At 40.4% G+C, this 13,473-nt stretch overlaps 1 protein-coding gene and 1 pseudogene across 3 annotated transcripts; one reads left to right on the forward strand and one right to left on the reverse strand.

Moving 5' to 3' along the window:
• Window positions 1-767: 767 nt before the first annotated feature.
• On the forward strand, window positions 768-4,778 carry LOC112290647 (phosphoethanolamine N-methyltransferase-like; annotated as a pseudogene). The gene is made up of 11 exons (XR_016506175.1): window positions 768-819; window positions 1,184-1,296; window positions 1,547-1,684; window positions 1,830-2,111; window positions 2,263-2,370; window positions 2,499-2,646; window positions 2,783-3,060; window positions 3,291-3,452; window positions 3,624-3,677; window positions 3,797-3,871; window positions 4,074-4,778. The product of XR_016506175.1 is annotated as a phosphoethanolamine N-methyltransferase-like (transcript).
• LOC112290646 (V-type proton ATPase subunit a3) lies at window positions 4,738-12,413 on the reverse strand. 2 transcript variants are annotated; one of them, XM_024537161.3, is made up of 18 exons: window positions 12,232-12,413; window positions 11,843-12,090; window positions 10,501-10,545; window positions 10,117-10,347; window positions 9,723-9,839; window positions 9,395-9,568; window positions 8,783-8,920; window positions 8,343-8,450; window positions 8,062-8,169; window positions 7,782-7,930; window positions 7,489-7,642; window positions 7,198-7,373; window positions 6,815-7,024; window positions 6,372-6,555; window positions 6,131-6,214; window positions 5,511-5,704; window positions 5,289-5,348; window positions 4,738-5,042 (listed from the first exon to the last, which is right to left on the reverse strand). In XM_024537161.3, exons 2-18 carry the CDS (start codon window positions 11,963-11,965, stop codon window positions 4,835-4,837), a joined length of 2,463 nt encoding a protein of 820 aa, XP_024392929.1. In that variant the 5' UTR covers window positions 11,966-12,090; window positions 12,232-12,413; the 3' UTR covers window positions 4,738-4,834. The 2 variants fall into 2 exon arrangements, with proteins under 2 accessions (XP_024392929.1, XP_090111293.1); XM_090255167.1 differs by having other exon boundaries at window positions 9,395-9,559; window positions 12,232-12,407.
• Between the last annotated feature and the right edge of the window lie 1,060 nt (window positions 12,414-13,473).

Raw genomic sequence — 13,473 nt, forward strand, 5'->3', positions numbered from 1 at the left:
CTATTCCGAAATTCATTTTCCCAAAAAACCAACACCCAGACAAAACAAGCTTTCACAAAAGTATAAAAAATATCTAATCAAGAATAGAAATGAAGGGCTTGAACGAAAAGCACACACACAAACATTCTCAGCACACACTAACGACCCCCTTTGATTATTATTACCACTCGAAAATTCATCCACGTACATTCATCCAAATTCAAAGGAAGGGGTCAAATGTGTCTAAGATTATTAAGAAGAAATCTTTCAGGCAGGATGAATATTCTTCCTTTAGCTGACAAATGAAATCAAAACAGAGTGTGAGGCACATGTGAAAAACGACAAAACAGAAGGAAGCGTCTGTGAAGGCGCAAGTCGTAGCCCACATGGCAATTAGACAAGATACTAAGAATTTTGTCGCGTCTCTACTAGGTCCGTTGACCGTGACTCTCGCGATGGGATATTTGGATTGAGTGATCGCGAGCTATCGTTACGCAGTCAGTCCTGAGGAGAGAGAGCCTCTTGCTGCAGTCTCAGCCCCCCCGCGCAGACCCAATGCCATCCCATCGCTGAATCCTGCTCTGCAACAATTTGTAGCTTCCGGACCTCCTGTAGCTATCGCATTGTGTGTGCGTTAGCGGCGTGACCGCTTCGAGAGGTGGGTCTTCGGGCGGTGGAGTGTTGTTGCTGTGGTGGGGTAGCGAGAAGTTGATCAGGAGGGGAGAAACTGAGCCTTTGTGGATTTGCTTATTGGTGTTCCTGAGCTCTTGCTACAATCTGAGCCCATCATGGCTGCCTGCAGTAAGCCCCGCGGTCATAGACATGTTTCTGTCGGTTTTGGTGCGTTGTTGTAGAGCTGGGAGGATGTTTTTCCTTCGTGACGTTGTTTAGGAGAATTGTAACTTGCTGATATATCCTGCATGTGGTGCTGATCTACGGGTGGGCCTCTTTGAACCATAGCTGTCGTTGTTCTGCAACTTATTTTTCCTTCACAGTGTTTTGTTTTAGATCCGCCGTTTACTCTCGACTAGGGGTCCTCCCCGAACTCCATACGACAATTGTTGTGTTGGGAACACGATGATAGCTGTGTTTGGACCCATTTTACTTTCTGAATGAATGATCTGCTCCTTTCAAGTTCCTTAATTAGGCTTCTTAGACTTGTAGTTGCCTAATTCTGTGCTCCCGACGTTTGTGTTGGTTCCAGCCGAACGCACTCTTCAGTCCAACTACTGGAAGGAGCACTCTGTGAACCCCAGCGTGGAGACCATGATGCTCGACTCTCAGGCCCCCAAGCTTGATCTGGAAGAGCGGCCTGAGGTGTGTAGACCCGCACAATGCCACAACTTGCACCATCATGAATTTATTTGCATTTGGTTTTCTATTGTAATACAATGTCTCCACGCATATCCAGTACCACAGCTCACCTCAAATTTGCATGAGTACAATACCCTTTCAGGATCTTGATATGATCCAAGTCTACAGTGCAAACTCTTGATTCCGTGACTCTTTCTCCACGTGAAGCAACGTTGAATTCAGGGTTTGCAACTGATGTTCATTTCCCTCGCAGATTCTTTCGCTGTTGCCACCATACAAGGGCAAGGATGTCATTGAGCTAGGAGCAGGTATTGGCCGTTTCACTGGGGATCTCGCAAAGTCTGCTGGCCATGTGCTAGCCATGGACTTCATGGAAAATCTCATTAAGAAGGTAGTGTTGTAAGGCAGAAACTCGGCGTACATTTGCTTAAACTCGGTGGTTGCATTCTGGACAAGGCTCGTTTGGAGGCAGACTTCTTTATCAATGTTTGTTGTTACGTTACAGAAATCTAACGAGTTGGGTGCCTTGATGGCAGAACGAAGACGTACACGGACACATGAACAACATCGATTTCAAATGCGCGGATGTAACTTCTCCACAACTGGATATCAGCTCTGCTTCTGCGGACCTGGTGTTCTCTAATTGGCTTCTCATGTCCTTATCTGACGAAGAGGTTGAAGGATTGACGTCACGTATCATAGAGTGGCTCAGGCCTGGTGGATTCATTTTCTTCCGAGAATCATGCTTTCATCATTCTTGCGATAACAAGTGGAAGAACAATCCTACTCACTACCGTCAGCCCAGTTACTACACCCAGGTACGAGATATGCATTACCGTTTTCTTCTTCTTCTTTTTTTTTTTTTTTTTTTAAATTTTTTATGTACGCTCTCACATCCTGTTCTTCCCTATCGTTTAGGAAATTATAATTTTTACTGAAGAGTAAATCCGATCTGCGGTGAAATTGCAGCTCTTCGAGCAGACACACATTCAAGAAGAAGATGGTTCCTATTACGAGTTCGAGTTGGTGGAACGCAAATGTGTTGGCACTTACGTGCGCAATAAGAATCAGAATCAGGTAGGGCTGAAGCCAACCACGCCGCAAAGCGGAGGTATCCAATCATGTAGAAAGACTTTTTATCAACTTGCCCCTATCAACTTCGCGAGGTTGTGACGTTGATTCCAACGAATGTTGCTTCACCGCAGGTATGCTGGTTGTGGAAGAAAGTACCATCGCTAGGGCCTGAGGTAAAGAGCTTCCAACAGTTTTTAGACACCCAACAGTACACAGCTACTGAAATCATGCGTTATGAGCGCATTTTCTAAGAAGGGTTTATGAGCACTGGTGGCATTGGTATGATCTCTGCCACAGTCGATGGGTTCCTACATATTAGTCAAGTAATTTCTCTGCTTGAATACTATCTAATCCATCAGTGTCCTCGGCCCAAAATCATGGGTACTTATCATGTTTGTGTGATACCACATTTCAGAGACAACTAAGGAGTTTGCAAATATGTTGGACCTGAAGCCGGGACAGCGTGTCCTGGTGGGATGCGGAATCGGTGGTAGCGATTTCTACATGTCGGAGGAATACGATGCAGAGGTTGTTGGCATTGACCTGTCTGTAAATATGATATCCTTCGCCCTAGAGCGATCCATCGGCAGAAAATGCGCCATCGAGTTTGAAGTGGGAGATTGCACTAAGATTAACTACCCTGAAGCTTCATTCGATGTCATCTACAGCCGAGACACCATTTTGCACATCCAGGTGAGCCACTGCCCACCATGTCTACCCCGAAGTTGGAATCTCATTTTTTGAATCAGAAATAGTTTCATGCATCGCTTGTTATCTAGATATGGAACTCTTTCTCTTTTCCTTATGGGTCCAATATGAGAATCTGAGTCTGAGAGCGACCAGGTTGCATTGATGGATCAATGTTGGGGAAAGAGCTGTGTCAATGGTTCAATATATTCATACTGCGAATTTATGACTGACAGGACAAACCGGCATTATTCGACCGCTTTTTCAAATGACTGAAACCTGGCGGTCGAGTTTTTATCAGTGACTACTGCAGAGCTCCAGGTACTCCATCGGAGCAGTTTGCATCATACATCAAACAGAGAAACTACGACCTTCACAGCGTCCAGACATACGGTCAGGTAAAATAGAGCTTAACCAATCCAAGGGTACTGACACGATACTTTTATTTCCTGAGATAATATATTTTCACCACATGAATTGGGATACGAAAAATCGCACAAATGTATTTATGTATATATATATATATATATATATATATATTCACCAAAGAGGCTGCTGTTTGTATGCAGATGCTGCAGCGTTCCGGATTCATAAAAGTGCATGCTGAGGACGGGACAGACCAGGTAAAGGCAGTCGAAAGTTAAACTTGGCATGGTGCATTCAACTTGATTTCAACTCGATTTCAACTTGTTTCTTAGTGTCCACTGTGCCACACATTACTCATGCGATTGTGGTGCTGCAGTTCGTGGAAGTCCTAAAGAGAGAGCTATCTGCAACTGAGCAAGAGCGTGACAAGTTCATCGAGGAGTTCTCAGAGGTTCAATGTTGTTTCCCAATGTTAATGCATTGTCAATATCATTAGTCAGAGAGATTGGAGTGGACGGACAGAATTTCCTGACATGCAAGGGGAAGGTATGGTCATCAGTTTCTGTCAATAAGAAGCATATGTGTCGAAACGCTATCTTTATCAAATGATTCATGTGAAAAATCTCATATGTTCGTGATCGGCATAAATGCAGGACGATTACAATTACATAGTCAATGGATGGAAAAGCAAGCTAGAGCGTTGTGCAAATGATGAACAAAAGTGGGGGCTTTTCGTTGCCCACAAACCCTTGTGAATTGATTAGTACTAGGTTGAAGTGGCCAACTACCTTCGGCGCATCGAGACCAGTGATGTTTGTAACTAATGTAAGGTATTAACAACGGACGTGTTCAAAGAATCGGGATTGTGCACGTTGTTCAGTCACCTTGAAGAGATTGTAATCGCTTTATCTATACAACACAAAAGTACCAATTTCGGTGAAGTGCCGCCATTTATCTACTCAGAAACGCTTTTTTCTACGTTAGTTCATAATATGGAATTGTCCCTCATTTGACAATTATCTACCTGTTCAAATATTATGCAATTCTGTTACATAAATTTCTCTTCATGAATTTCGTTCCATTCTCGCACAGCATACTTACAAACTAATTTTTTATTAACTCAGTACATTAGTACATTCATTTCTATCACATCTTTCATATTAGTAAATACTACAACTGAACCTCAATTTTGAAAAACAAAAATTCCTTTCCCGGTTCCCTAACCAATTACAACTACGGTTACACAGTACCTATCTATTTAAATGTCTACAATTTCATCCTATACAAACGAAAGCACAAACGGGTGTACAATTTGAAGAACCTCAACAATGCGAGTTGTTATGAATCAATAGATACAATTGGTAGTAAACATAATTGGAAATTATCAGTTCTGATCATCTGGATAGGATGAAAACTACAGGTCATCCTCCTCTGAGAGAGTCCTGAAAGAAAATGGTTGAAACTTGTAGCCGTCCCCTAGATAGAACTTGTTCTGAAACTCCACCCAGTGAAGACGCAGTGCATGAAGGAAGGCACTTAATGTCTCCATAAGCAGCAGCACACCGAAGGTTACAGATGCAAACACAATCAGACCAATAAGTCTGATTATCGGATTTGTATACCTGCCAAATGCAACAATCATACCTTCAGAATCTATCAATATGAGCACTCTAGTACCTGAGCTTCTAAAAGGTCTCAGATATTTTATCAGTCGTCTTGAACCCTAAACCCTACTCTAATAATTATAGATTTTCAGTTAGACCAGTGCTAATATATCAAATAAATGTACCAGTGCTGTAAGTTTGCCTGCACTACCACCATCACTCGAAAATAAGAACTTCAAAATCAAATGGCAGGACTGGGCATACCCCCAAGCGAACATAAGAACTCGGTCGTAAAACACTGCAGAAAGCTGTGCGTGCGCAAGACTGCGAAGACGAAGTTCAAGTAAAGACAAATCAATGAACTGCATTACTGGTTAATATAGCACAACAACTTTGCATCCAGCAAACACACATATTCATGTTGAACTTATTAACACAAGATCATTCTGCATCAAATGAAGTAACTGCCACAATTAGATTAAATACCTGAGCGCCCACAGTCGCAGATAAGAAGCAGTGTTGGACACAGCACCCAACACAAACTCAATAGTGTGAATCATTTGGTGCACAAGCACTTCACCAAATTCGAACTCCTCTTCGTCATGTTCACCATCGATTTCCAAGTCAGTTGATTCAGTATCAGACTCTCTCAACATTCCGTAAGCTCTTCCCTGCATTTTCTGTTGAATGCAACCAACGCAACGATACTTAGTAAACAGGTCCTTCTGTGGCATCCTCATAAACGACACAATTCATCAAACATTTGTAGACTCCAAAATTTTAGAGAATGCCAACATGCTACAAACATGTTCTTCAGGAGAGATATCCATGTAATATACGGGCATGTGTAAGACATCTGAAATACTTGTCAGGCACCAATTACGGGAAGATCAGGTACAAATTGACTGCTCTATATATACAGACTTGGAAACATCATTTCACATACGCACTTTGAAACGCTACTAGTTAAGACCGTACGCACAAAACAATTGCGCACACAGAGCAAACAAGGTGCGAGACAACACGATTTGAAAATGAGATATAGACTAGTGCTACACTAGAACAATTAGTGCCGAGGATCACACAATGAAGGAATTGACTTGCACCTGAACATGTCGCTTTCGCAAAATAAGAGGCTTTGGAAATAGCATCCAAGGAACAGCAACCAAGGCTACTAACAACAGCACAATCTGCACAACAAATAACCGTAATTAAAAAAGGACCCATCAAAATGACATAATGATGGCTGAGACCTCCAAATCTGCGACTAAGAACATCTCACTGGAACCCAAAAGCAGGATTAACATAGAACATTTCTTACCCCAGAAAGAGGTAAGATTTTCGTACCTGAACAAAAGTTTGACCCATGAAGAGCTGATTCTCACCAAGGTCTTCAGTAGGACTTAGAAACATGTAAATCATTACATGGTACAGATCGGGCTTGCTTCCTTGGCACCACTTCAGAACTATTAGAAATGATAGATAGCCGAAGAGAGCATTGAGAAACAACAGCTGTGGAATAAACTGGTACCTGAATTCAGTTCGTAAAACGAAAGGACCTATTAGCATTTTCTAACTCGATAAAGATAAATATTAAGTAACTAACTTCATCCGCACCTGAACTGATTAAATGGAACACACAAACTTGTAATGGCATGTTCAGAATCATCTCTCCATGCAAAACTTGACAATCGGCACATCTATGACATAGTAACTAAAATTTTGATGACAAATGCACAAGCACAACTTGCACACCACGAATGCTTCTAAAATTGGTTAAATAGGTTTACCAAACGTCAAGTGCACTGCGAAAGTATCTAGCATTGAAGTAGCTCAATAGAATGCCCAGGTTCATCTGAGCAATGCCCAACAGGATTGACATCTTCATCTTTAACGAGTTGGTAAATGGGAGCTCTGATCGAGATCCATGCCAAATAGGGTCTACCCCAAACGCATAAGGCTCATATGACCATTTCTCCATTCCAGAAGTAGTCGCCATCCTGAAATCAGGCACACCCAAACTTATTCAATAAGCGAATTCGGCACACAACAAATTTGTGGCGAGTCTATTATTTAAGACCTAAAAAAAAGTGTCAAGTTTACACAAGTGTTCGACTTCTCAAAGAACCTCAACAACCACAAATAATAACATACTACTGGAGAGGGAGCTTACGGGCAACTCTCAATAGAATATTGTGAGTCCGGGCACCGATACGCTGATCCTCCAAAAAACCCAAATGGGACGGAGAAAAATTCGTTATATATAAAACCAGTGTAAATAGAGAAAATAGCCATTAAAAGAATCACGTAACGACCTCCGTAAGCCATCTCCATAATATCGCCAAGTTTCTGCAGCAGTCCAACAGGTTTAGTTTCACCACAAAACTTGAGACAAACCTCAACTGAAGGTCAACTTGAGATGCTTAAATGACCATGAGCGCAGAGAAAGTCTTTCAAAAATTACCTTGCTCCCAAGTTTCTTCTCATTTAATACAAGATAAAGAGCCCCCAGAAGTAAACAGATTCCATGTCCCCAGTCACCAAACATAACAGCGAATAGGAAAGGGAAAGTTATTATGGTAAAACATCCAGGATTTGCTTCCTGATACCGTCCCACACTGCATATTCACAACATCTGATCAGAACTGAATGAAAGAAAGGAAAACAACCATTACCACAATCCCTTAGCAGTTGAAAACAGCGATCATCAACAACCCAGTTTCAACGCGTCGTAATATCGTTGATCTGCACACTTACCCATAAGCTTCCACAATTTCTTGGAATGCATTGGTGAACTTGTTGGTTTCAAAATAACTAGGTGGCGATTCCTTCGTGTGAAGAACTTGAAAGATCGTATTAACCTGAGAGTTGCTGACAAATGCTGCTCTTTGAAGTGCATCTTGGATCTGCACCCCCAAAACCAACATGAAACACCTAGTTAATATAAATGCCCAAGTAAAACATCAAGAAAAAATAAAACTGCAAACAAGTCTACTGTGTGGTCGCAAGTTATGATGTTTTAGGAACACGATAAAACCTTGGGCTTGGCAGAGACAGGGCACCAGCCCTCAGCGACTAGACACTTGCGTGTAACATCGATGCTTAACATATTGAGTGTATGGTACACTGCCTTCTCACGTCTCACCTGCTCAGCAAAGAACCAGTCAATTTCAGGGATAAGACTTAACTAATAAAAAGAAACCCATGGCATACATATCTCTTAAAAATCCTTGTCTTCAAGATTAATAACTTCAAATCAAGCATTGCTCAGGTAATCAACAACGTAGAGTTAATAATGTAGTCAACAGTGTGCCTTACCATAACAGTCCATTGGTCAAGATTGTTTCCAATGCTGTTAAGAACATTGTCTCTGTGGTTAATACCAGCATCAAGTGTATGTTGCAGGTCAAGTAGTCTATTGTCAACCTGTACAAGAAAAAAGCTCAACGATGACCAACATATTTAAAAAACAGAAAGAAGCGTACATTAAAATAATGTTTTCACAGAATTCAGAGTTACGACACGACTGTAGACTATATACCAGGTCCCAAATATGACTTAAAAAGCAAGAAACTCTAGAAATCAAAATATTAAAGTGAAGGACAAACTTTGACTGATAGAGCGTAGCATCACGACATCCTAATCAACTTCCACTAGTGATGGCAAACAAGTAGTTTAGACCAAACAAGAATTTCGGTTTCAATCCTAGTCCTTGATTAAGTAATAAGTAAACAAGAATAAACTTGAAAATATATTACCTCAGTCTTCATATGCCCCTGTCTACTGGACTCCTCAGGAAAAGGATAACAATTGGCCCCAAAAGCGTCGCAGATCTTGGAAATCTTTGTTTTGGCGCGCTCTCCAGAAAAGAATATAACAAAAACTGTTTTCTCTATCTGTATTTTGGCCATTTACATAAATTAATCATAGAAACATCATCTGCAATACCAACAAAATCTCCAAAGAAATCCATAACCCATCGTGATTATGTTTTTGTGTATAGATAAAGCAAGTTAAGGCAGGGAAAGTATAAGCCACTCCATTTCTACCTACATTAAAAGATATATTAATAAAATTAGTACACGGCGCAATATTTCTCTCCTATTCTTTAATAGTGGTGCTTGTCCCTTCACCATCAGCACTTCTTCCTTATTCTGTCAAGTTTTCTTCAAATATTCAATATGAGAAAATGACGCTCAGGGCGTTTAAATTTTAAGAAATTCACTAAATAGACTACATATCGTAAAAGCTCTTTTAAATACAGGGGCACGCACTACACAGAATATACAAAGTCAAAATCTTACTGTAACTTGTGTTGTTAAGAAGCTTTAGACTGAATCTCAAAGAGATGATTTGCGACCAGCACTAACCTTTTCACCAGTAGCTGGATCTACAACAGCATCTTCAATTGAAGCCTGTTTCAGAAACATGTTGCCTCGAGTAGCTCGGAAAAGAATGCGCTCAAAAGATGCTGCTTTAATTTTGGGAATCACCCCTGTAATAAAGCCCAACCTAGCTTGCTTTGATGGCTCGGTCTGCATCTCCTGAGAGAAATACTACTATTAGACGAAGTTGAATTCACACAAGATGCTAAGAGAAAGGGCATTGACGTACACAAGGATTGTAATAAAAGGAAATTGTTTCGATATCAGCTCTATCCCAATCACACATTCATGTAATAAGAGAATCACACTACACCTGTTCTTGTAGAAGTGGGCGATCAATAGCTTCTCCAATTGAGGAACCATTCTCAATATCTGCTCTTTGTTGCACAGTATTTGCTGCATTCCTCACGGAACTGAAGAAAGCACCAGCCTATCCACACACAAGACTGCAACAGCTCAGTTTGCGTAAATGAAGCTCTACGAAATTGAGAAATACTCAAACAAACATCGTCACTAAAATCAGGGCCAACTGCATTTGCAGGAGAAACAACAATGAGCAGGTCATTGACCGCCACTAAGAAAACAGCCTTCTTTGCTTTCATCCAGGCTAGCCACAACAAAAACGGAAAATATTTTAATGTAAGGTGCATACTTTGTTTTTGTTCAAATGTGCACTCAAAGTGGCCCTTAAAGCTGAGGTCTGTTACCTTGTGCAGCACTAACTGAAACTCGGTAAGTTCACTATGGGTTCGCTGAAGTTTATCAGTATTTGCGTTGATTTCTAACAACTCGGCCTCGAGATCCGTAAGTTTTGCCTCAAGCTCATCTACACCTATATCTTTGTCCCTCAAAGGCCTGTATGCAGCTGTTCTACCAGATTTTGTAATTTGGTCCTGAAAGTAACGTATCTTTCTTGACATTTCTCCACATCGCTTAACCTGAGAGTATACAAAACCAGGTTACCACGTTCGACATTCACAAAGTGTGAAGTGTATAAAATTAAGCTCGACTAAGAATAGAAAAAACACAACCAACAAACACCTAACCAAAAATAACCAAAAAGGAACATAGAAGGATGTCGGAGAACGCACCTGGTTAGCATAAGTTCGCTGAAATGGACTCCTCTCTGGGTTTAACTGCCATAACACGCACCAGGGGCTGCTGAGCAAGAAAATCAGATGAAGACCCACTCACACATAAAGCAATAACTTATTGATACACGGGCACAAAAAAAAAAAAAAAAAAAAAAAAAAAAAAAAAAAATTGTGCAACTCCTATTTCGACTGGAGTTATTCACAGCACGTTTGCTGAAAGTTCCAAAGGTAGAGTCGGAGAGAACCAAGCTGAAGAGCTCATCGAAGTTATGCTTAAATTTACATCAACCTAAAAACCTGATTAGAGTAAGGAAAATTTGATCAATTATTTGATTTGCACTGTCTTCTTTAATGCATCGAGTCCCTACCAGAACCTCCAACGATCCCGATAATGCCATTCTAAAAGAAAATAACACAGATCCGAATTAAAAACCAGGGGAGATACCATAAGAAATAGTCTCTAATGAAAAATATAGGAGGTAGTTACTCGAGAAGATACTGAACGAAGCATGAAACGTATCACGCTATCACCAGCTCTTTCTAATTAAAACCTTGAATCATATTTCAAGTGCGCAGGTTGAAAACTCGCAATTCGTACTGAAAACCATGTCTTAAATTTAAGCTCTAACGCCTCAACCCATAGAGAAAAAGAGGAGCATGTTCTTAACCCCTGCTAATTGAGAAAGACATTAAGGTAGCTTACAGTATTGTAACAACTATAGCTTTGAACCTAGACGCAACAACACGAGAATCGCCAATACGGCATTGCGTGCACACCTAATTTGCCAAAAAATCTTTCAAAATAAATAAATCGATCAATCAATAGGTCCATTTTGGAATATAGAAGAGAGTACTTTCTTACTTCGTCCATAACAGTTCACCGACTCCGGGGAGCTGGTGAATACCAAATGCCTTCCGCCATTGATTTTTTGCAAGCTACAATACTAAAATTCATTGTGAGGATTTAGACGCGAAGATGAGATCGAAGCACTACAGTCGCCTAGAAGGGCAGAAGAAACTTCGAATCGCTTGAAACACTGACTAATAGCCCAGTCACTTGATGCAGCACAAAATCTGAAGATCCTAAAAAGCGGGCAATAATTCGAATTGCAAAAGAAAAGAAAAACAAAAAAAACAAAACAAAACAAAACAAAACAAAAAAAAAACAAACAAACAAACAAACAAATTGCGGTCCTGGCTAACTCATGCGAGGATCTAGACCAAATGCAACGGCAAAGCTTGCCAATGACGTACTGCCACTCGAAAACCCGAGAGAATTTCAGCTGCGCAAGATCACTGCCATCACACCGCTAGAAGAGAGAAACGGAACGAGACTCACATCTTTAAACTGGAGCAGACCAAGCTCCGCCAAGTAGGTGACGGTATCGTGAGCCGATTCGGCAGGAATGATAAGCTGGACGAGAGTCATCTCCTCCGACCGGAACAGATCCATGGCAACCATTTTCGACAACAACCCTGGGCGGACAAAAACCTTAACCTCAATCCCCGTCGCTGCAATCCAGTAACCTCGGAAAAAAATACTCCTCCTCTCGCAAGCCAAACCGCTTTCCCTTCCACCGCAAGGCTCTGCACCGTTGAAGACGCCGAGAGCGGTGATTACTAACCAATCCCTTCCCAATCCCTTGCCAATCCTAATAGAATACAGGAAAAATAAACAAACAAAATAACAGGAGATGATCGGGTGAGGAAGCAGTCGGAGGACCTCACCCGGTGGGAGGAGACAGAGGAGGGGAGGGCATGGAAATTAGAAGAAGGAGGAATTCATTCAGTCATGAATAACCAACCCTAGTGGTTGCGACAAGGAGCGTGATTCCGGCAACAACGCCCTTGCGAAGCTACGACGACGCGGTGCGGAGGAAAGCCATAGCCAGCCAGCTGCGGCGAGCTTGAGCTCCTACGACGAAGCCCTGTCGCCATGGCCACCACCGCGTCTTCGCGTCGCGGGACGGGGGGTGGAGCATATCTACGATCTGGCTTGTTCCTGAATATCTACGAGAAACCGAGAATCAATGGCGACTCTTATTGCGGTTCTCTTTGTAGATCTCTAAGGTGTGAAATGTAGATTTCATGGAGTTGGGTTGAGGAAGGTTGATGTGTAGCGTAAGTTGACTTTATTTTCTCTCTTTTTTTTAATTCATTCTCACAAAAACTGAATTGCGAATGGTTAGTGATGTTTCGAGGTTTTGTTGGAATGTGTTATATCATTTTTATTTTTTTAATCTATATATATATAAATAAATATATATATATATATATATATATATAAAATTGATATCCTTTACATATCAAAATTCATCAGATAAATATTTTAAAATAGCATAATTACGTGAAGTTTTTTTTCTTTTTAATGATGAGCTTTAAACAAGTATGTCATTTTATTAAGAGCGATAAAATCTAATGTAGGAAATTTTCAATAAAATTGGGGTTTATAATCGATCGTATTCATATCCCAGTTTGAATGATAGACTTTAAAAATGGTAAAATTGAAAATTTGATAAATGTTTGTTATTTCATAGTTGAAGTGTTCTTTATTGTAGTAGTCGATGAAGTAATAATCGATTTTGTAAACTCTCTTGAGAGAGTTTTCATGATGCCAAAAAAACAAATGGGACTTGAGAGTGATGCATGAAATGGTGGCAATTTGATGAATACATACATACATATATATATATATATATATAAGCTGTTGGAAATGTTTTACAAAAAGTTGACGGGCACCATGAGTGGACATGAAAAGCAATAATATGACACGATTTCTCTAAAAAATATTATATGTTTGATATGCCATACATTCTTCAAATTTGAATTTGAATGAAAGGACGAAAACATTACTTATATGTATACAATAAAAACATTAAGTGATAACTATTTATATTATTTTAATTGTCGACAGGAAGACATAACTTTAAAAAATACAGAGTTTTATAAAAATGAATCTTGAGTGTTTTT

The sequence above is a fragment of the Physcomitrium patens genome, chromosome 13 (assembly GCF_059467195.1).
Source record: "Physcomitrium patens ecotype Gransden chromosome 13, ASM5946719v1, whole genome shotgun sequence".
Lineage (NCBI taxonomy): Eukaryota > Viridiplantae > Streptophyta > Bryopsida > Funariales > Funariaceae > Physcomitrium > Physcomitrium patens.